At 40.2% G+C, this 22,433-nt stretch overlaps 1 protein-coding gene across 1 annotated transcript in view; it reads left to right on the top strand.

The window, feature by feature from the left end:
* ttn.1 (titin, tandem duplicate 1) overlaps positions 1–22,433 on the top strand; it is a gene marked incomplete at its 5' end in the record, with an annotated part of 234,322 nt that overhangs the window by 193,646 nt on the left and 18,243 nt on the right. The window contains 26 exons of the mRNA XM_080038532.1: positions 546–851; positions 1,477–1,779; positions 2,125–2,433; positions 3,021–3,364; positions 3,711–4,458; positions 4,907–5,276; positions 5,649–5,950; positions 6,557–6,850; positions 7,159–7,443; positions 8,045–8,344; positions 8,700–10,766; positions 10,999–11,301; positions 11,573–11,878; positions 12,383–12,673; positions 13,310–13,609; positions 13,877–14,067; positions 14,547–14,661; positions 15,003–15,311; positions 15,983–16,264; positions 16,581–17,174; positions 17,492–17,779; positions 18,381–18,680; positions 19,412–19,714; positions 20,179–20,306; positions 20,804–20,978; positions 21,607–22,191. Coding sequence (XP_079894658.1) covers positions 546–851; positions 1,477–1,779; positions 2,125–2,433; positions 3,021–3,364; positions 3,711–4,458; positions 4,907–5,276; positions 5,649–5,950; positions 6,557–6,850; positions 7,159–7,443; positions 8,045–8,344; positions 8,700–10,766; positions 10,999–11,301; positions 11,573–11,878; positions 12,383–12,673; positions 13,310–13,609; positions 13,877–14,067; positions 14,547–14,661; positions 15,003–15,311; positions 15,983–16,264; positions 16,581–17,174; positions 17,492–17,779; positions 18,381–18,680; positions 19,412–19,714; positions 20,179–20,306; positions 20,804–20,978; positions 21,607–22,191 — 10,098 coding nt within the window. The remainder of the gene's footprint in view (positions 1–545; positions 852–1,476; positions 1,780–2,124; positions 2,434–3,020; positions 3,365–3,710; positions 4,459–4,906; positions 5,277–5,648; positions 5,951–6,556; positions 6,851–7,158; positions 7,444–8,044; positions 8,345–8,699; positions 10,767–10,998; positions 11,302–11,572; positions 11,879–12,382; positions 12,674–13,309; positions 13,610–13,876; positions 14,068–14,546; positions 14,662–15,002; positions 15,312–15,982; positions 16,265–16,580; positions 17,175–17,491; positions 17,780–18,380; positions 18,681–19,411; positions 19,715–20,178; positions 20,307–20,803; positions 20,979–21,606; positions 22,192–22,433) is intronic.

Below are 22,433 nucleotides of genomic sequence, written 5' to 3'. Positions count from 1 at the left end.
TGCAGGTGAATAGGGGTTAAATGGTTTACTTTAAGATATCAACATGAAGCTTTGCCAGTTGATTACTGACATTAAAATTGTTGTGTTTTGTATTACAATGTTTTTTTTTATTGTTTGAATAATTGTGCAAATTTGGCAAAATCTAATTTAGTATGTGTCCATGTTAATCTCTAAACTGGAAATCTTGATGTTGGATTAAGCCAGACACATCTTATTCCATTTTTACAACATTAAGTTAAGTTAAGTTAAGTTAAGTTAAGTTATCTTTATTTGTCAGTTGTACACGAGGCACATTGAAATTCGTTTTTTCGCATATCCATATAACATATAAGTGTAAATCTATAAAAAATTTCTCATAAATCAGACACTTAACAACATATGAACATATTCTTCTGTAATAACCTTCAGAATAGTGCTGAGAATGATTGTGGAAGGCTAAATTGATGTAAGTGCTTTAGAAATTTAGATTTTTTCGTTCAGGGTATTGAAAAAAACGAACCATTATCACCTCGTTTAACACATACTATTCCTTTTTCATTTTCTAGACAAACCTGGACCCCCAGCCGGCGTTATCAACTTCAACTCAGTGACAGAAGACCGAATGGTGTTCACTTGGGAGCCTGTGCCCGTAGAGGACCAGGGAAGCTCAAAGATCACCCACTACGTTGTGGAGAGACGTGAAACCAGCCGCGTAGTTTGGTCCACAGTTTCAGAGAGACACGAGGAGACCTGCATCTCCGTGAACAAACTCCTGCGTGGAAATGAATACGTGTTCAGAGTGATGGCTGTCAACAAATACGGAAGAGGAGATTCACTGGAGTCGGAGCCGGTTCTCGCAAAGAACGCATTTGGTGAGTCTCGAGTTGTTGAATGTTTTTTTGGTGTTAAAGCTGGGGTGGAGGATTTGGGGAGAAAATGGCAGTTGGGATAGAGATTCAAATTCAAATACCTCAACCGCTCCACTTGTTCTCTTTGGTCCCTCCCCTATGGTCCCTCCCTGACACACGCTCTACACCAACAACGTCGTGCCAAAGTGAATGGACAGTCCCAACAGCAAATAAGAACAGATAATCGGAGCCTCGCTCTGATTGGTCAAAGTGTACGACTCATGTTAACTTTGACCAATCAGAAATCATATACCCCAGCTATAATGTGAATAAGTCATACCAGATTTTAGGATTGAGCTTAATTAGGTATCACCAAGTAATGATTGTGCAGTGAGAGCAGTCTTTGGCCTTGTTATAGTTTTTTCAAGGGCTGTCTAATAAAATATTTATATTGCGATTAATCCCGATTGTGTTTACTGTAAATAGCCCGTTAACAAAATATATGTAAAAAGCTTTTCAATTCTATCTGAAGTTTTTTTCATCCAAATCACTTTTTTTAAATCTTTTGCATTGTCTCAAAATAATTTTTCTCCAAATATAATTATTTATTATTATTCTAATATTATACTCACTTCTCCATTTCTCTTAGTAACTCCTGGCCAGCCCTTCACCCCCTATTCCAACACCATCACTAAGACCTCCATGGTGATGGAATGGAACAAACCCGGTGTGGACGGCGGCAGCAGTGTCACCGGCTACTACCTGGAGAGACGCGATAAGAAGAGCCTGCGCTGGATCAGGGTTTACAAAGACCCGATCACCGAAATCAAATCCACCGTTTACCACCTGACTGAAGGCAACGAGTATCAGTACCGCGTCTGTGCCATCAACAAGGCCGGAGAGGGACCCTTCTCTGAGGTGTCTGACTTCTACAAGGCCGCCGATCCAGTCGGTAAGTGGTGGAATATTTTTTTTTTTTAAGATAATTTTTTGGGCATTTTCAAGCTTTATTAGATAGTACAGAGTTGAGATGGGGAGACAGAAAGAGTAAAATTGTATGGTAAATAGACAATGGACAACATATGAACAAATCCTTCTGTAATAACCTTCAGAATAGTGCTAAGAAAGTTTAGTTTTTGGTTCAGAGTATTGAAAAAAACAACTAATATTGTGATCATGGACGTTAAAGATAGTATAGGAGAAATATACAAACGCAAACTGACAATAAAGCTTGATTGATTGATTGATTGATTGATTGATTGATTGATTGATAAATTGAAATCCATTGTCCTTACAGAAACCCCTGATGAGCCATGCAAGCTGAAGGTGGTTGACTCCACTAAGACCTCCATCACTCTGGGCTGGTCTAAGCCCGAGTGGGACGGAGGCAGCGAAGTCACCAGCTATATGGTTGAGAAGCTCATTGAGGGAGAAGGGGAAGAATGGGCCATGGTTACCACAAAGGGAGAAGTCAAAACTACAGAGTATGTAGTCCACGGTCTCAAACCGGACGTAAACTACTTCTTCAGGGTATCTGCTGTGAACTGCAGCGGCCGCGGAGAAGCTCTAGAGATGGAAGAGCCTGCTCAAGCTAAGGATATCCTCGGTAAGTTCTTTATTGAGGTTGAAAATGTCTTAAAAAGTGGGTTTTAGGGTTTGACGTGTATGTCTTGGATTCTTGGATAGAGTTACAATCTTTATTTCAGTCTTAGAACATATTAGTGTCCAAGTATTTTTACAGAACAGATTTTGGATATCACTTCTTTTCGTTTTAAAAATAAAAAAATTATGATGTAGCCTACAAGTCTTAAAAATGCATTTTCATCATATTTTTATGAGGAAAATGGATCATAAATCAGACAATGAATAACATATGAACAAATCCTTCTGTAATAATCTTCAGAATAGTGCTAGGAATGATTATGGAAAGTGTAGTTGATGTGTGTGCTTTAGAAGTTGAGATGTTTGGTTCAGAGTATTGAAAAACAAAACAAATATTGAGATGATGTCCATTAAAGATGGCCGTATAGGAGAACACAAACAGACAAGGTTAAGTCAAATAAACACTTTAATGTACATTTCGGACCCTTGAATTACACTAGTATGAAAGAACCAATGCTATGGAAGCAAAGCAGACAAAAATAATATGAAGTCCATTGCTAATCTCGTATATTTTGTTATGCTTTTCCACAGAGGAGGCCCAGGTTGACCCAGACGTAGCCATGAGAACTCACTACATTGTGAAGGCCGGTAAAGATGTGGAGCTGTCTGTCCCACTTAAGGGCAGACCCGCTCCCACAGCTTCCTGGAGCAAGGGGGAGGATTGCATCGATAAGGACCCCAAATATGAGTTCCATCATTCGGACACCACCAGCGTGCTCGTGATGCGTGAAGTGACCAGAATGGACACTGGGAAATACACAGTGAAGATTGAGAACGGAGTGGGAGAAGCCAAGAGCTTGACTCTGTCTGTGAAGGTCCAGGATACTCCAGCTCACTGCAACAACCTGGTGCTCAAGGATGTCACACGCGGAAAGGTGGGTCTTATTTTGTCTTCATAACGACGTAATTTTATTTTTTCAAGATTTTTTTTTTACATGAAAAAAATATATAATTTACAAGAAGAAAATTGTAATTTTACAATATATATATTTAAATTTTAGAGGAACTTTTTTTTAGAGGACTTTTTTATTTTTTTATTTACATGTTTTAAAAAATTTACAACATTTTTGTAATTTCATCATTTTCTTTGTCATTTTACAAGAAAAAAAATTGTGATTTTACAAGACTGCATTTGTCATTGTTCTTGTATTTTTATCATTATTATTAAATATTTTTTACAAACTGTCAAACTAAATATGTGTTTCATTCATTCCCTCGTAGGTAACCCTCTGCTGGGAGCCTCCACTGCTGGACGGCGGTGCTGAAGTCACCAACTACGTCGTAGAGAAGAGAGATTCCTCCAAGAGAATCTTCTCTGCCGTCACCAGCAAATGCACCGAGACCACGTACACCATCGAGGACCTGTCCGAAAAGACCAGCTACTTCTTCCGTGTGTTGGCTGAGAACGAGAACGGTATGGGCGACCCGTGTGAGACCCACGAGCCCGTGAAGGCCACCGAAACCCCCGGCCCCGTCAAGGATGTCTCCATGAAGGATTCGTCTAAGGAATCTGTCACATTGCAGTGGCTCAAACCGGACTACGACGGCGGCAGCATTATCTCCGACTACCTTGTTGAGAAAAAGCTCGCCGGCGGAGAATGGGAGTTGGGCGCTGCTAGCAAACACTGCGAGTGCGAAGTCAAGAAACTGAAGGAGCACTCGGAGGTGTTCTTCAGAGTCGCGGCGAGGAACGAGAAGGGACAGGGAGATTTCGTCGAGACCGGCGGCATCAGAGTTATCGATTATATCATCACACCTGAAGCTAGCCTGGTGGACTATCCAGGTGGAAGGATAAGCGTACGTCTTGGTCATAATGTCCATATCGAGCTCCCGTATGTGGGCAAACCCAAACCTTCTATCATCTGGCTGAAGGACAATCTGCCACTGAAGGAGAGCGAACAGGTCCGCTTCAAGAAGACAGCGACCAAAGCAACGCTGATGATTAAGAATGTGAAGAAAGAGAATGAAGGTAAATATAAATTAGATTTATTTATATTTTTTTACAATTTTACTTTATTTAATCTTTTAGAGAGAAGTGTACAGAAACATACACTTCTCATCACGTTAAAGCCCCTGGAAACCTGGTCTGAAATTATTTAAAAAATCAATATATGATATCAGAGTTGGGTGGGAGTCTCAATATGCTTTTACAAAAATCTTATTGAAAATAAATGTTTATAAATAGTATACCTTTTGGATAAATTTGATTTAATATAACTCCTTTCAGATGCTTTACTATCATGGAACTACCTCCCCAAATGACATAGTTTGAAGGATTAGAAGGATTTTGTGGATTTGGATTTTTCAGGGGCTTTAAGTAAATAAAACATTCAATACACAGTTAAGGACATAGTCGAAAAATTCTCTTTTTGTCGCCTTGTAAATAAAAAATTCTTACTATCTCCTTTCCAAAACAGGTAAATACACGTTGACGCTTGACAACAGAGTCAACAGAAGATCCTCCCACATCCACGTCATAACACTTGGCCCGCCTTCCAAGCCCGTTGGACCAATCAGATTGGACGAAGTGCGCTCTGAAAGCATTAGGATTTCCTGGGATGAACCCCTTGACGATGGCGGCGGCGAAATTACCTGCTACACGGTGGAAAAGCGCGACACCACCCAGAATGTGTGGAAAATGGCTTGTTCCAACGTGCAAGACACTGAGTTCAAGGTGCCGAATCTCATCAAGGGAATCCAGTACCAGTTCAGAGTGTGTGCTGAGAACAGATACAGCGTCAGTGAACCTCTGATCTCACAGAGCGTCATCGCCAAACACCAGTTCAGGTGAGAGAAAATATACAGTAGACTGTGTAAATTCCATTTTTGTTGAAATGGAATCGAAAAATGTATTGTAGTTTTGTCGGTTTCACCATGATTTGAGCCCAATGCCAAAACGTTTACGGATTTTTCATCATGAAACTTTGCCAGTTGATTACTAACATTAAAACTATTATTTTTTGTATTTCATTAATTTGGCAATATCTTACAAATTATGTGTAAATTTGCATGTCTTCAAAAAAAAATATATATATACTAAATATTTTTCATACCAGATTAAATTTGTATACATTTTTGATATTTTTTTTATTTTTAACAAACAAACTTTGGCTTTGGGTCACGAAAATAACTTTTCCATCCATTCATTCATTCATACAGGCCTCCAGGTCCTCCCGGTAAACCAGTGGTGTACAACGTCACAAACGACGGCATGACCATCCAATACGAGGTGCCTATCTACGACGGAGGAACGCCCATTCAGGGATACCACGTGGAGAAGAGGGAGATGAACAGCATTATGTGGTCCAAGGTCAACACTGTGATCATCAAAGACACAGACTTCAGGATCCCGGGCCTCATCGAAGGCCTTAAATACACATTCAGAGTGTACGCACAGAACGATGCGGGACACAGCCGCATGAGCGACGAGAGCAAGACCGAAATGGCCGTCTCTCCAGTTGGTGAGTAAAAATGTTACAATGTTTTTAGTTTAGTTTATTTATTTATTTGCACAATTAAAAAAAGAAAGAAACATACACAAAGAATGGCAAAGAATACAAATAACATACAGTGCAGGGAGAGGCAGAAAACCCGATGGGCTTATTTGAAGCCTCCACCTAAATAATGTTAAAATTTCACAAAGTTATAAGGAAACACAAAATAAACATACAAAAAATCATATGACTACATAAAGTGATAAACAACTAATAATAACAGTTTTTCCTTGTGACACATAATAATAAGTTAAGTTAAAATTATTTCTGCTCCAAAAATGTCTTATAATTGTGTAGTTAAGTCGGGAAAACTGTAGGTGAATTACTTAACTTAAATACGCAAATTTGGCAATATATTACTAATTATGCGTTAATTTGCATCTATAGTTAAAATCTCTATTTCCTTATACTAGTATGAAAGAAGACATTTTATATTATGGAAGCTGAATGGACAAAAATCTCTACATTGACCTTTGCTTAATAAAACAATATTTTTCCCTTAACCAAATGTTTGTGCTTTTGGTCAATAAAAAAAACAATCAAATTAACAAATCCTATCCCCATTTCTTTCAGATCCTCCTGGCCAGCCCGACTACACAGACGTCACCTTCGATTCCATAACCCTGAAATGGGAAGCTCCCAAACGTGACGGTGGCAGTAAGATCACCAGCTACAGTATTGAGAAGAGGCAAGGCAAGGGTCGCTGGTTCAAGGCCAACCTCACAGACGTGCACGAGCCCGAACACACAGTCACCGGTCTGGCTATGAACGAACGTTATGAGTTCAGAGTCACCGCAAGAAACGCCATCGGTGTGGTCAGCCCGCCTTCCAACTCCTCTGGCATGATCGTTGTCAGGAGTGAAAATGGTGAGTTAACGATATATATAATTTTTTTTTATGACTTAAATGTTTTATTGTTAAAAAGAAAAAAAAATGGCATCTCTTAAATTTTTGGGTATTTTTATTCCCCTATAGAACACTTTGAAATGCCTTGTGTATTAATTGTGTGATAGAAATAAATAAGAAATGTAAATTACATAAGAAATGACAGGTTAAAAGTACAGAAAAACAGAAAAGTCTTCAGATTAGAGTCTTCATCTTTTGTGGACATAACATCTTTAAAAAATCAGTAAACTTCCATAACCAAAATCTCGCCCTTTTTTCTCAACCCCCAGCTTGTCCCAACATTGAGTTTGGCCCCGAATATTTCGAGGGTTTGACAGTGAAGGCCGGAGAGAACATCCGTCTCAAGGTAACCATCACTGGACGTCCCGTGCCTAAGATTGTGTGGACCAGAAACGACGTGGTTATCACTAAGAAGATGATGGATATTATCAACGTGGCCGGCAGCAGCACTCTGTTTGTGAGAGACGCCGATCGCACACACAGCGGTCTGTACACTGTGGAAGCCACCAACGGATCCGGATGCAAGAAGGAGAGTATCGTCGTACAAGTCCAAGGTGAGAAGATTTTACTTTTTATAATGTAATTAAAATGTTGTAGGGCAGTTGTTTTATACCATTGCTGAGTTATTATCTTATCTTATTGAGCTTCTAAATGTTATCTTTGGCATTTTGGCTCTGGAAAAAATGAAGAGACCACTCCAAATGTTCAGTGTCTCTCGTTTTACCATTTATAGGCATATGTTTGAGTATAATTAACAATTTTGGTTCTATAATATAAACTACTGACAACATTTCTACAAAATTCCAATACATTTATAGTCATTAAAAGCATTTCCAATTTCAAAGTTATATAGAGATGAAGATTTAAGAAAAAAATCCAGACTGGTCTCTTTTATTTTTTTCCGGAGCTGTATGTGTCAGAGCAAAATATTTAGCTTGCTTTATTATGTACTAACTGAGGCAAAAATGTAATTCATAGTACATTTTTTAAATTACATGCATCATTGAGGACCCCCTCAAAAACTAGATGCTACATCTCAAGGGGCTTATCCTCAAATACATTTTTTTTTTAAATTAAATGAAATCATTGTACCATTGTGGGCTTTTAAAAAAAAAATTCTAACTTTAAAATCTCATCCACTTATCTTAACAACAGACACCGCCGGGGAGCCCGTTGGTCCGATCACCTTCACCGACATCTCCGAAGGAAAATGTACTTTGACCTGGAATGAGCCAGAGAACGATGGCTGCTCTGAGATCTCACACTACATCGTGGAAAGACGCGAGACAGCCAAGATCTCCTGGACTCTAGTGTCTGACGAATGCACCGAATGCTCCTTCAACGCAAGCAAGATGATCAAGACCAACGAATACCAGTTCCGTGTGTCCGCTGTCAACAAGTTTGGAGTGGGCAGACCGCTTGAATCCAGCCCCATCATTGCACAGATGCAGTACAGTAAGTTATTTTTTTATTTGTTTGTGTTATAGTTTAGCTTACAAAAGCTATGAGGAATTTTTAGATGTTTCTGAAATAGTCAAAATGTTTTCTCTGATCATCATGAAATACATATAACAGCAAACGAGACCATCAGTGCAGAGAAGGATATTTTTATATTTTTTTCTTAATGCCTTTGTCATGGGTATGCGCTCACCCAGGAACAACAGCTGCCGTAGTAAAAACACTACCGCTTTTGTCTGCTAGAATTAATACAAACTGAAAGTTCCTCGGAGCTACTCTATTTAAAAAGGTCAATGTTATTTTCTCAACGCAAACATTCCACTAATCAACTCGAACTTGTTTTTTTTTTCAGCTGCTCCCGATTCTCCCGGCACTCCCGACGCCACCGGAGTCGACGGCGAAAGCATCACTCTGGCGTGGACACCTCCTAAATCTGACGGCGGTAACCCCATCCAGTGCTACGTGGTGGAGAAACGCGAGAAGAAAACCACCAAATTCTACAAAGTCATCACCAAGAAACCCATCATCGACTGCGCTCACAAGGTGCTCAACCTCACAGAAGACATGGAATATGAATTCAGGGTCATGGCCGTTAACGATGCCGGTGTAGGCGCTCCGAGCAACGTCTCTATGCCGATCAAAGCAGAGGAACCAAGGGATATCCCGTGCGCTCCGTCCGTTATTTGCGTGTCCGATTCCACCAACACTTCCATTAGCTTGGAATGGACCAGGCCTGCAGAAGATGGCGGCATGGAAGTCATGGGTTACATCATTGAAATGGCGAAGGGAGAAGAGGAGGAATGGACCAGGATGAACGAAGATCTCGTGGCAGACACACAGTACACAGTCACTGGTTTGGTCACAGGAGTCGACTACAGGTTCCGTGTGGCAGCTGTCAATCATATCGGAAGAGGCGAAGAGAAGGAAATGCTTGAGGCAGTGCAGGCCGTGGAAAGGCTGACAGCACCGCAAGTGGACATCGACGCCAGCTTCAAGCAAACGCACATCGTCAAGGCCGGCAGATCTGTCAAGTTGGGAATCAACTTCAGAGGGAAGCCGGCTCCCACCGCCACCTGGGTCAAGGAGGACGGCGAGCTGGGAATCCTGTCCGAAGTCACCACCACGGAGGGATTCAGCTCTCTCAGCATGGAAAACTGCACGAGGAACGACGCGGGCAAATACACCGTTAACATCGAAAACGCCAGCGGCAGCAAGGCTATTACGTTCACCGTGAAAGTCAACGACACTCCCGGAGCGCCGACGTCCGTTAAGCTGCTGGAAGTGGCCCAGGGAACTGTCACCCTCATGTGGAAGCCTCCGCTCAACGACGGCGGCTCCCGGATCTACCACTACATCGTGGAGAGACGCGAGGCGAGTCGCCGTACGTGGCAGCAATCTAACGGCAACTGCACTCAGCCCATCCTCAAGATCAACGACCTTCTGGAGAACGTGCCATACTTCTTCAGAGTGTCCGCGGAGAATCAGTTCGGTATCGGTGAACCTTTCGAGCTGACCGAGCCCGTTACTGCTACGGCGGCACCTTGGGCTCCGAAACGCCTGGATATCTTGGACACCACGGACACCTCGGTGGTCCTCGGGTGGCTCAAACCGGAGCACGATGGCGGCAGTCGCATCACCGGCTACGTCATCGAGTGCAGAGCGAAGGGAACGGACAAGTGGCACGTCGTGGGTTCCAGTCAGACTCTCACGCACACGGTCGATAAGCTGAACAAGGGAGACGAGTATGACTTCCGCGTGAAGGCCAAGAATGACTCGGGCTGCAGCGAACCCAGAGAAACACTGGTCGCAGCGCTGGTCAAAGAGCCACACATCGAACCGGTGGCGGACCTCAGCGAAATCACCAACCAGCTCGTTACCTGCAACTCCGGCAGGACTTTCACCATCGATGTACCGATCAGTGGAAGGCCCGTGCCTAAGGTTAGCTGGAAACAGGAAGAGATGAGACTCAAGAGCTCCGACAGGGTCACAATCACAACCACGAAAAACAGGACGAGCATCTCCGTGAAGGACGCAATGAGAGGAGACGGCGGCAAATATTTCTTGTCTTTGGAGAATGTCGCCGGAAGCCGTACGTTCACCATCGAAGTGAACGTTACAGGCAGACCCAGCCCTCCCACCGGACCTATCGAAATCTCATCCATAACCTCCGAGTCCTGCGTTGTCTCATGGGAGGGTCCCGAAGATGATGGTGGCACCGAAATCACAAATTACATCGTGGAGAAGCGCGAGTCTGGATCGACCGCGTGGCAACTGATCAACTCCAGTGTGAAGAGGACCAGTCTTCACGTGGGACACCTGACCAAGTACATGCAGTACACCTTCAGAGTGTCGGCGGAGAACAGGTTCGGCGTGAGCAAGTCCACTGAGTCCGAGACCATCGTCGCAGAGCATCCATTCAGTAAGTTTTGTTTTATACTTTATTGCAGGATCATATATTAATCTAAGTGTTATTTTGTATTAATTACAACAGCCTACACATTTTTTTTATGCAAACAATTTAAATAGCCTACTTTATTTTATGATTTTTTGTTTTTTAAGAACACAAACAGACAACTAAAAAAGTGAACAAACAAACCAAAGACAAAATAAAAACAACTAACAATAAAATATTTCTAATTTTTAATTCACAGCTCCTCCTGGCGCACCAACCAGACCAGTAATCTGCCATGTCTCTGCCAACTCCATGACAATGAAGTGGGAGGAGCCGTACAACGATGGCGGCAGCAAGGTTACCGGCTACTGGATCGAGAAGAAAGAAAGGAACAATATTCTGTGGGTGAGGGAGAACAAGATCCCCTGCTTCGACTGCTACCTGCAGGTTGAGTCTCTGGTGGAAGGCCTTGAGTATCAGTTCAGGATCTATGCCATGAACAGCGCCGGGCTGAGCAAAGCTAGCGAGGCCTCCAAGGGCGCAATCGCTCAGAATCCAGTCGGTGAGTTTTACATTTATTTATTTTCTCACCTTGTGTTACACCTAGGTGACATAAATGTCCAAGTGACATATTTCTCCATTTATATTGGACATGTACAAGGGCTTTCAATTAGGCTAGAATTTATATTGCATATTTATCAATCCAAATTGAAGATGTTGTTGTTTAAGTTTGATAAACTTTACAGAAATTCGGTTGAGATGCTTTAGCTTTGAAACAAAAAAATTGGATGTGTGACTAAAACTATTTTTTAATCTGTTTTTTTTTCTTCTAGATCCACCAAGTAAACCAGAAGTCACCAACGTTACAAGAACCACCGTTTCACTGAAATGGTCTTCTCCACTCAACGATGGCGGCAGTCCGATCACTGGCTACATCATTGAGCGTAAGCCCTACACTCTTACCGGTGAGGGCCGCTGGCTCAAATGTAACTACACCAACGTTACGGATACCTGCTTTACGGTTACCGCCCTGGGAGAAGGAGAGCCCTACGAGTTTAGAGTCATCGCAAAGAACGCCAATCAAGTCTACAGCACGCCATCACTGTCCACCGGATCTGTGCAGTGCAAGAGCGAATTCGGTAAGATATTCACACGGCACATTTTGACACGTTTATGCTATGACCCTAACAAATGCAACTACCTTGAGTTAAGACACTGCAGGTGAATTAGGGGGTAACACATTTTTAACTTATAGATATCATGAAACTTTGCTAGCTCATTACTGACATTAAAAAAAGGTATTTTTTGTATTGCAATTTTTTCAGAAATGTTTGAATCAATAAATTTTTTTGGGCAAAATCGAACTAATCATTTGCAAATTTGCATCTATGTATAAAAACTAAAATGTAGATAATTTGATAAAGCCAGAGTTAAAATCTTAAATTCATTTTTGCTAAATTTATTTTTTGATTTATGCTAGTATAAAAGAAGACGTTATGGGAATCTAAATAAGGCAAAACTCTCTAAATAACCAGTGATCGAGGAAACCATTTTCTTTTGCAAATTGACAAGCACATTGACAAAAATCCATTGTTTTTTCCTAACCGTTATGCTTTTTCTTACCCCCCCCCCCCCCTTTACAGAGCCACCCAAGGCCGTGTTGGACAGCAAACTGATGACTGAGACCGTGATGGTCCGTGCCGGTTCTGACCTGGTGTTGGACGCTGCGGTCGGAGGCAGACCGGATCCCAAGGCCTCGTGGTCGAAGGGAACCAGAGAGCTGGAGCTGTGTGAGAAATACCACCTTCAGTACACCGCCACCCGCGCCATGGCCGTGATTAAGTTCTGCGACAGAGACGACACCGGCGTTTATATTCTCAACGTGAGGAACGTCAGCGGAACCAAGACCGAAGAGGTCCACGTGAAAGTACTCGGTGAGTTAGAAAAGACGTTAAGACAAATTTTTTATTGATTGATTGATTGATTGATTAAATTTATTTCAGACATATCAAAATGACAAAACAAAATGAAAAGCATGAAAATACAAAAAATTATGTTCAAATGATTTCACAAAAAAATAAAAATAAAAAAAAATACATATTGAATTGATATGCCTGAAAAGGAGTAGGAAGAAGTATTTCAATGTAACCACTGACTAAGAAAGTAACTCAAAGACCTACTTCACCGGTGGAAATATGAAGGTGTATTGAACTCTGAGATCCTATGTAGTATTAATGTGCAAACATTTTAGAAATCGGTTCATCCTATTCTGAGAAAAGGCAGAGAGTTTTATGGTCTCACTGTCTAACCCTACATGTTACTAGTGTGACATCACACATGGGAAAATGTTGGGTTAACAGGACAGCCGGGCCAAGGGAAGACTGAGGGAAGAAAAACCTCATTCATTATATTATAATAGCGATTTCATAATGATAGAACGCCAGGTGAAGTATTTCTTTAACTTGACTTAAAAGGGGGGTTGATTTTCTAAGATTATCATCTAGGTATTGTATTAATTTGGTTATAAAGTGAACTACAATAACACACACATTATCTGTTGTTCCCCCCAGACACTCCCGGGGTGTGTGAAGGCAGCATTGAGATCAGCAAGATCACTGAGGAATCGTGCACGCTGAGCTGGAAGGCTCCTCTTGAAGACGGCGGTGACGAGATCGCTTACTACATCGTGGAAAGACGCGACACAAACCGTTTGAACTGGGTCGTGATGCACCCAGAATGCAAAGTGCTCACCTGTGACATCACCAATCTCTTCAAGAACACAGAATACCTGTACAGAGTCCGCGGAGTCAACAAGTACGGATCCGGAGTCATTCTGCAATCCGGCCCAATGGTGGCCAGGAATATGTTCAGTGAGTACAAATATTATAATAATAATGTAATGATAAACTGTAATTATATAGCACTTTTCAAAACACTTTTTTTTTTTACTTTCATGCCAATAAAGCCCATTTTTAATAACATATAGGCCTGCTGTAATTGTCCAAAGTACAGATTATCTATAAAGCCTTTTATAATAATAATAATAATAATAATAATAATAATAATAATAATAATAATAATAATAATAATAATAATAATAATAATAATAATAATAATTTAATGTATTTTTTTCCCAGCTGTGCCCACTGCCCCCGGAGCCCCAGAGATCCTGGTTTCAGGAAAAGACTTTGCTACGATCGAGTGGCTGAAGCCGGAGAGCGACGGAGGCAGTCCGCTTGTTCACTATCTGGTGGAGAGGAGAGAGAGGAAGAGCGCTAGATGGGTCAAAGTCAACAGAGACGGAGCCTACCTAGACACCATGCTCAAGGTAGGGACACTCAATCTATCTATCTATCTATCTATCTATCTATCTATCTATCTATCTATCTATCTATCTATCTATCTATCTATCTATCTATCAGTTAGAGTGTCACTACCTAGACACCATGCTCAAGGTACGGCGGACACTCTTACTTTATTGTATGTACTGTATGAATAAAATGTTTTGAATATCAATGAAAAATGTATAGTTTTTATGGACACTATGCCTAAGGTAGTGTCACTAACTTTATTGTATATACATATATAGTACATATTATTTTAAAACATTTATTGTATTGTATTCTATTTTATTTATTTTTTAATAATTTTTATTTATTTTTATTATTATTATTATCATTTATTTATGTATTTTATTATTTGTATTATTATTATTTTAAAATGTATTATTACAGAGTCTACCACAGCAACATTTCCCTGTGCACACTGTATTATCATGGGACTAATACATCCTTGTGAATCTTTTAGGTTTGCGGTCTGACTGAAGGAAACATCTACCAGTTCAGAGTGACAGCCATCAACAAAGCCGGAGAGAGTGAAGCCAGCGAGCTTTCTCTCTACGTCAAATGCAGAGTTCCCACATGTAAGTTTAAGTTTATTTAAATTTTTTTGCATTTTTTAAAAAATACATCGTAAAGTGAACAAAACAAATATTTTCTCTCTAAAAAAAGAGACAAAACATAACTTTCTGACTTAGAACTTTAATTTAAAATATATTTATTTCTGACCATTATGCTTGCATATTGATTACTTGTGGACATAAAGGTGTAGTCAGTGATTCTGGAGAACGCTTGTTGTCAAAATCACTTTTTGTCGAAATCAGTAAATATCTCCTCTCTCCCCCATTTGAAGCGATTTTCTTAAAAAATACAAAATAAAATATTTTTTTAACGTTTTTTCATTTGTGTATTTCTCCCCCTCCAGGCACCCCCGCTCCTCCCTCCATCCCCCGTATCACAGACACCCACGCCGACAGCATCAGCCTGGCCTGGTCCCGTCCCATCGAAGACGGAGGCTCAGAGATTATGGGCTATCTGCTGGAGATGCAAGAGGCCGGAGCAGAAGAATGGACCAAGGCTCACGAGAAGACACTTCGTGGAACAACAACAGAATATGTCGTTCCAGGCCTTTCAAAGGGCAAGAAATACTGCTTCAGAGTCGCTGGAATCAACTTCAACGGCACCGGAGACTTCAGCGAAGCCTCTGCCGAGACCGAGCCCGTCGAGAGAATCGGTAAATTATTGAAGGATTATGTTTTATTTTATTTTTTACTTTTTTTGGGTTAAAATATACTTGGATTTTGAGTTAAGACATTGAAGCAGAACAGGGGAATTTTTTAAACTTATAGATATCATCATGAAACTTTGCCAGTTGATTGCTGACATGAGAACTATTATTTTTTGTATTTGAAGTTGTTTAGAAAATGTTTGAATACATTTGTAAATAGAGAATTGGAAAGAATCTAATATGGAGATAATGTCCGTTTAAATATGGTTGTCTAAGAGAAATATACAGACGCAAGCAGACAAGGGTTAGTCAGATAAACACCTTAATGTACTGTACATGTAGAACCTTTAATTTAGTATGAAAGAAGACATGATATGGAAGACAAAAATCAACAACAACAAAAAATTACCCAAAAAACAAATGCTTTTACCTGCAGTGTCTCACCTTCAATAAACAAAATTTCTCACAATTTCTTTCCAAATTATAACGAAAAAAATTCCTTTTTCCTTAAACACCTAGATGTACATGTTGAACCTTTAATTTAGTATGAAAAAAGACATGCTATGGAAGATAAACAGACACAAATCTAAAAATATCAATGTTATTACCTGCAGTGTCTCGATTTCAGACAGAAAATCCAAATTATAACAAAAATAAATTCCTTCTTCCCACTCCAGAAACTCCCGACTTTGAGCTTCATGACGACCTTAAGAAGACCATCTGTCTGCGTGCCGGCGGGTCCCTCCGTATGTTCGTTAAAGTCACGGGACGTCCCGCTCCGGCCATCACCTGGTCTAAGCCCGACGTGGACCTCCACGCCAGAGGCTTCATCGAAGTCACCAGGGAGGGAACGCAACTCATCATCGATAAGGTGCATCGCTATGACGCCGGTAAATACACTCTGGTGGCTGAGAACTCCGCTGGAAAACAAGAAGTCAACATCCTGGTCAAGGTCTATGGTAAGTGGATGGGAATGCAGATTATTATTTTTTTATATAAATATGACAGAGCAATCCAATTATCTATTTTCTAATAGTCAGAATTTAACATTAAAAAAATTAAATAAAAAACATTTTGGATAGGTGTACATTATACATATAAAGGATGTAAACATCAGTTTCTGTAAAAAGAAAAAAATACATATATAAAAAAATAATAAAAGGTTTTAAATAAATAGATACAGTTGGATTTTCAAACCATTTATTTATATAATTCAGATGTGAAATATGTATGAACCTTACTTAGTTTTAACAAAATATATCTTCAAACCCTTAGATACTCCTGGCCCAACCGGACCTCTGAAGATCAAAGAACTGACCAAGGATTCAACCACCATCTCCTGGGAAGCGCCCACAGTCGACGGCGGTGCTCCGGTCAATAACTTCATCATTGAGCGTCGCGAGGCCTCCATGCGCGCCTACAAGACAGTCACCTCCAAGTGCAGCAAGACCTCCTACAAAATCGACGGCCTCATGGAAGGCATGCTCTACTACTTCCGCGTCTTGCCCGAAAATATCTACGGCATCGGCGAACCGTGCGAGACCCCAGATGTCATTTTGGTCTGCGACGTTCCTTTACCACCGGCGAAATTGGAGGTTATTGACGTCACCAAAACAACGGTGACTCTGGGCTGGGAAAAGCCGGAGCACGATGGCGGTAGCAGGCTGGTAGGCTACGTTATCGAGGCCTGTAAGTTCGGCACCGATAAGTGGATGAAGGTGGCCACGCTGAAAATGACGGACCTTGAACACACCATCGAGAAGTTGAACGAGAAGGAGCAATATCTGATCAGAATCAGAGCGATCAACAGCAGAGGAGTGAGCGAAGCCAAAGAGCTGGTTACAGCCGTCACCGTACAGGAACAGAGAGGTAACACACACACACACACACACACACACACACACACACACACACACACACACACACACACACACACAATTAAACACACACACACACAATTAAACACACACACACACAATTAAACACACACACACAAAAACACACACACACATAGCATGTTTTTAGGATATTTGAAAATTAAAGTGATTAATATACAACAAAGTAGTAGGGCCACATCCATGAAAAATACATCGATACAATTCTGAGAATAAAGTTGCAATATTGCAAAAATATAAAAACTAATGTTTTTCATATAATTTATATCCCTCTCTCTCTCTCCTCTGCAGTCATGCCAGTGGTGGACTTCTCCAGTATTCCTCAGAAGCAGGTGAATGTTCTGGCCGGTAAGACCCTCGAGTTGGACCTGCCCATCGTAGGCAGACCTCCTCCTCAATGCGCCTGGTTCTTCTCGGGCAAGAGGATCAAGATCACAGACCGTGTTAAGGTCCAGAGCACCGGAAAGTTCTCCAAGCTGACCATGTCTGACACCACCATTGAAGACACAGGAGACTACACACTGGAGGTCAAGAACCTAGTGGGAACTCTCCATGAGGTCATCAAGGTCTGCGTACTATGTAAGTGACCGACACTCATTTATCATTTATTAATTTCTTTAAAAAAAAATTATTGTGTTTATGGGTTTTCAGAAACATAAGATTCAGATGGAGAGGATTCAGTTGAATACAAGTTCAATATGACAGAGATCATTCATGCAGTAGGGCCGTCACTTTTTTCAAAAAAATGCCTTTGTCGTGGGTCCCTCACCCTGGAACTATAGCTGGCATAGTAAAAAAGGAGAACCTTTTAAGTTGACTACAACCATTCTCTCCACTCTTATTTCACTCACCCAGACAAACCTGACGAGTATACCAAAACTATATATAAAATAATATGTATAGTGTATGTTTATCAATGGAGAACTGACTCTTAAAAAGTGTAAAATATGACAGGAACATAGAGAGCAATCAAGTATTAGATACCATACTATAACCATTAATTCATTATTTCAGAACAGACTTGGTAGAAATTGACTTAAGTTGACAACAATGTAATGTAAAGCGCTTTGAGTCTGTTAAAAAAAAACAGGGAAAAGCGATATATAAGTGGAGTCCATTTACCATTTACCATTTTACAAACATTAATTCTCTCCCCTCTCTTCTTATCTCTCCACCCCAGCCAAACCTGACGAGCCTTCTGGCCCGATGAACTTTGATGAGATCGATGCCACTTCAGTCACCCTGAGCTGGGAGCCGCCAGCCCGGGACGGAGGCGCTACTATCAGTGGCTACGCTGTGGAGCAACGTGACGCGCACAGGCCAGGCTGGGTGCCCGTCTGCGACTCTGTCTCCAGACCCACGTTCAAGTTTGAGAACCTGATCGAGGGAGATGAATATGTGTTTAGAGCCGCGGCCATCAATCGCTTCGGCACCGGAGACTTCCTGCAGAGCGAAGTTGTCACATGCAAGAGCTTGAAGAGTAAGACATTAAGGATTTTAATTTAGATTTTTTTTTTACATAAAATTTATAACAGGAGTGGATGACGTTAATACATAAAAAACAGCACTTTAGACACTTTAAATTCTACAATACTTTCTGACCTTCAGAATAGCGCTAAGAATGATTATGGAAAGTTTAGTTGATGTAAGTGCCTTGAAGAGTAAGACATTTTGGATTTTAGTTATTTTTTTAAAGGGGTGATATAGGCTATTTTATTTCTATGTTCATTTACAAAAGAAATGGCATTTTAAAGGTGTATTATGTAATTTTAGGAGTGATATTTTATTTTTATTTTTTTACATATATAATTGATAACAGGAGTGAATAACGTTAATACAAATTTAAAAACAGCACTTTAGTTTTTTTTGACTAGAAAGACACCAACAATTATTTTTCAGTTGATGCAAGTGCTTCGAAGAGTAAGACATTTTGGATTTTCTTTTTATAGATTACATGATGTGGTGATTTTCGGCTATTTTTTTTTTTTTAAATTGCATTTTAATGTGCACTAGTAATTTTTGGGAGTGAGAAATTTGGGATTTTTTGTACATGTTGGACCTTTGATTTATACTAGTATGAAATAAGACACGTTATGGAAGATAAACAGACAAACATCTCTGTAAAAAAATTCCTAATAGGTTTATTCAAATAAACACCTTAACGTAATGTAATGTAGCATCTTAATAACATGTATTTCCCCCTCGTTATAGGTGTATCTGGGCCTCCCGGGCGTCCTGTCATCTTTGATATTTCTCGTGACGGTATGACTGTGGCCTGGATGCCTCCGGATGAGGACGGCGGCTTGGAGGTTTCGGGTTACGTGATCGAGCGTAAAGAGGTTCGCTCAGACCGCTGGATCCGAGCCAATAAGAATCCGGTAACCATGACGCGCTACCGATCCACAGAGCTGACCGAGGGTTTGGAGTACGAACACCGAGTCACTGCCATCAACACACGAGGAATGAGCAAACCAAGTCTGCCAAGCAAACCCGCCGTGGCTACTGATCCCATCGGTGAGAATACTGTTATTTTTATGTATACAGCTCAGGAAAAAATTAAGAGACCAGTCTGGATTTTTCTTAAATCTTCATCTCTACATATAATTTATTGGAATTTGGTAGAAATGCTGTCAGTAGTTTATAGAATAAAACCAAAATGTTCTTTCTACTCAAACATATGCCTATACATAGTAAAACGAGAGACACTGAACATTTGGAGTGGTCTGTTAATTTTTTCCAGAGCTGTATGTATTGTTTTCTTTCCTTCACAATATGTTTTTATATATACAGTATATATATTCCTTCGACAATATTCACATACAGTACAGAAACCTTTACCTTCAAAGTGTAGGAAACAAATGAACTAAATACAAACTAAAGTAAATCGATATAGTGATAGAATGTAGAAATCCTTAAATTAAATATAAAAGTAAAATATATATTTTTAAATCCTAACCTTCTCCCCTCCCCCCTTCCAGACCCCCCTGGCTGTCCCCAGAACCCCAGAATCACAGACACGACCAAATCCTCCGTGTCTCTGGCCTGGAGTCCGCCAGACGAGGAGGGAGACGCCCGCGTGGACGGATACCTCATCGAGATGCAGAAGGTATTGATTTATTAATTATATATTATATTAAATATTCAATAAACAGGCATTCATATGTCCTTATCAGACATATCAATGCCTATTTATTGTTTATTGTTAAAAGGATCCCCATTAGCTGTCACCAAAATGGGAGGAGCTAGTCTCACAAAACATTTTTTTTAACAATGATAAACTAAAAACATTGTACATATTGACATCATTAACATCATCATGTTGTGATATGCTTTTTCATATTTTTTTTCATCGAGATGCCGAAGGTATTCATTAATTCATTAATTATAGATTATATTATATATTCCTTAAAACAGCATTGGTACAGCATGTCCTTTTGAAGAAATAAAAATATAGTTTTTCTTAATTTTTTTTTTTATTTATCTGGAAAAAAAATTAATTAAAAAGATAATGCAAAAAAAATTATGTTAATAAAAATCTAAATGTGAAAAAAACAATTAAATGTATTCAAATTTTTAAAAAATCTTTATTTATTTCAATTCCAGGTGGACACCATTCCCTGGATCAAGTGCAACACCACTCCCTCTCTGATCTGTGAATACACTCTGACCAAGATGCCTCAAGGAGAAGAGTTCAAGTTCCGCGTCATGGCCTGCAACGCCGGCGGATCCGGAGAACCCGCAGAGGTCCCGGGAACCGTCAAGGTTACCGAGATGTTAGGTAAGAATTAGACTTTTATTTCAATGGTACTACGATTATTTGTGTGTGTTTGAGAGGCAATGCAGGTGAATAGGGTCGATTTTTTTACTTATGGATGTCGTCATGAGGAATTTTTGTATTAGAAGTTTTTCAGAAATGTTTGGATGGATAGGGGAAATTGGCAATATCTAACCTACTGTAAGAATGATTATGGAAAGTTTAGTTGGTGTAAGTGCTTTAGAAGTTGAGATATTTTGTTCAGAGTATTGAAAAAAAAAATAATGTTGAGATAATGTCCGTTAAAGATGGTTGTATAGGAGAAATATACAGATGCAAACAAGACAAGGTTTAGTCAAATAAACACCTGAATGTAAATGTTGGACCTTTGATTTATACTAGTATGAAAGAAGACAGGCAAAATAGATATTAAAAGATGAAAAGTTAAAAACTGACCAATATAAAAATAGGATAAAAAAAATAACCTCTTGCAACTTTTATTATTTTCCAGAATCTGAGATTTTTGGTTGAGAATATTGGAAAACAAAAATTCTACTAAACAACTAAATGTACATTTTGGACCTTTAATCTCAAAACATACCAGTAATACAGCATAAAAAAATAACTCTTTTATCCCTCATTATTTTTCCAGAATCTCCGGACTTCGACTTGGAGCTGAAATACAAGACTCTGTACGTTGTTCGTCACGGTGGTGTTGTCAGACTGTCGGTTCCCATCAAAGGAAAACCACACCCGACCTGCAAGTGGTCTAAAGATGGCGACGTCGTGTCCGCCAAGGCCATGATCGCCTCCACGGAGGACGCCAGCGAATGTGTCATCAAATCGGCCGAACGCAGCGATTCGGGCGTTTATAACCTGCTGCTTGAAAACAGGGTCGGCAAGAAGAAGGCCACAATCAAGGTGAAAGTTATCGGACGTCCTAGCGCTCCAGAAGGACCTTTAATCTTTGACGAAATCCAAGCTAACTCCGTGAAGGTGTCGTGGAAGGTTCCCTCGGATGATGGAGGTTCAGACATTCTGGGCTACATTGTGGAGAGACGTGAGGCCACTAGAAATGCGTGGTACACCGTGGACTCGAGAGTGACAGACACACACCTGCTCGTCAAGGGACTGAAGGAAGGAACAGAGTACTACTTCAAGGTTACGGCTGAAAACTCTTTCGGTGTCAGCGCTTCATTGAAGTCTGAGCAACCCCTGGTGCCCACAACTAAGCTGTGTAAGTATTCATTCAGTTATGACTTAGTTTTTACTATATATTAGAGGCTAGATTTGTTTTACTTATAGCATTTTATAAACTAAAATATACTGTGTACAGGTCATAAAAGGCATTTTCAGTAAGTTTTCAAGAAGGAAATATATCATAAATCAGACAATGGACAACTTATGAACAAATCCTTCTGTAATAAACTTCAGAATAGTGCTGAGAATGATTATGGAAAGTTTAGTTCTAAGTGCTTT

This window comes from Ammodytes marinus, assembly GCF_949987685.1.
Source record: "Ammodytes marinus genome assembly, chromosome: 12".
NCBI classification, from domain to species: domain Eukaryota; kingdom Metazoa; phylum Chordata; class Actinopteri; order Uranoscopiformes; family Ammodytidae; genus Ammodytes; species Ammodytes marinus.
Note: the sequence above shows the minus strand (reverse complement) of the source record. Positions and strands in the feature narration are given on the sequence as shown.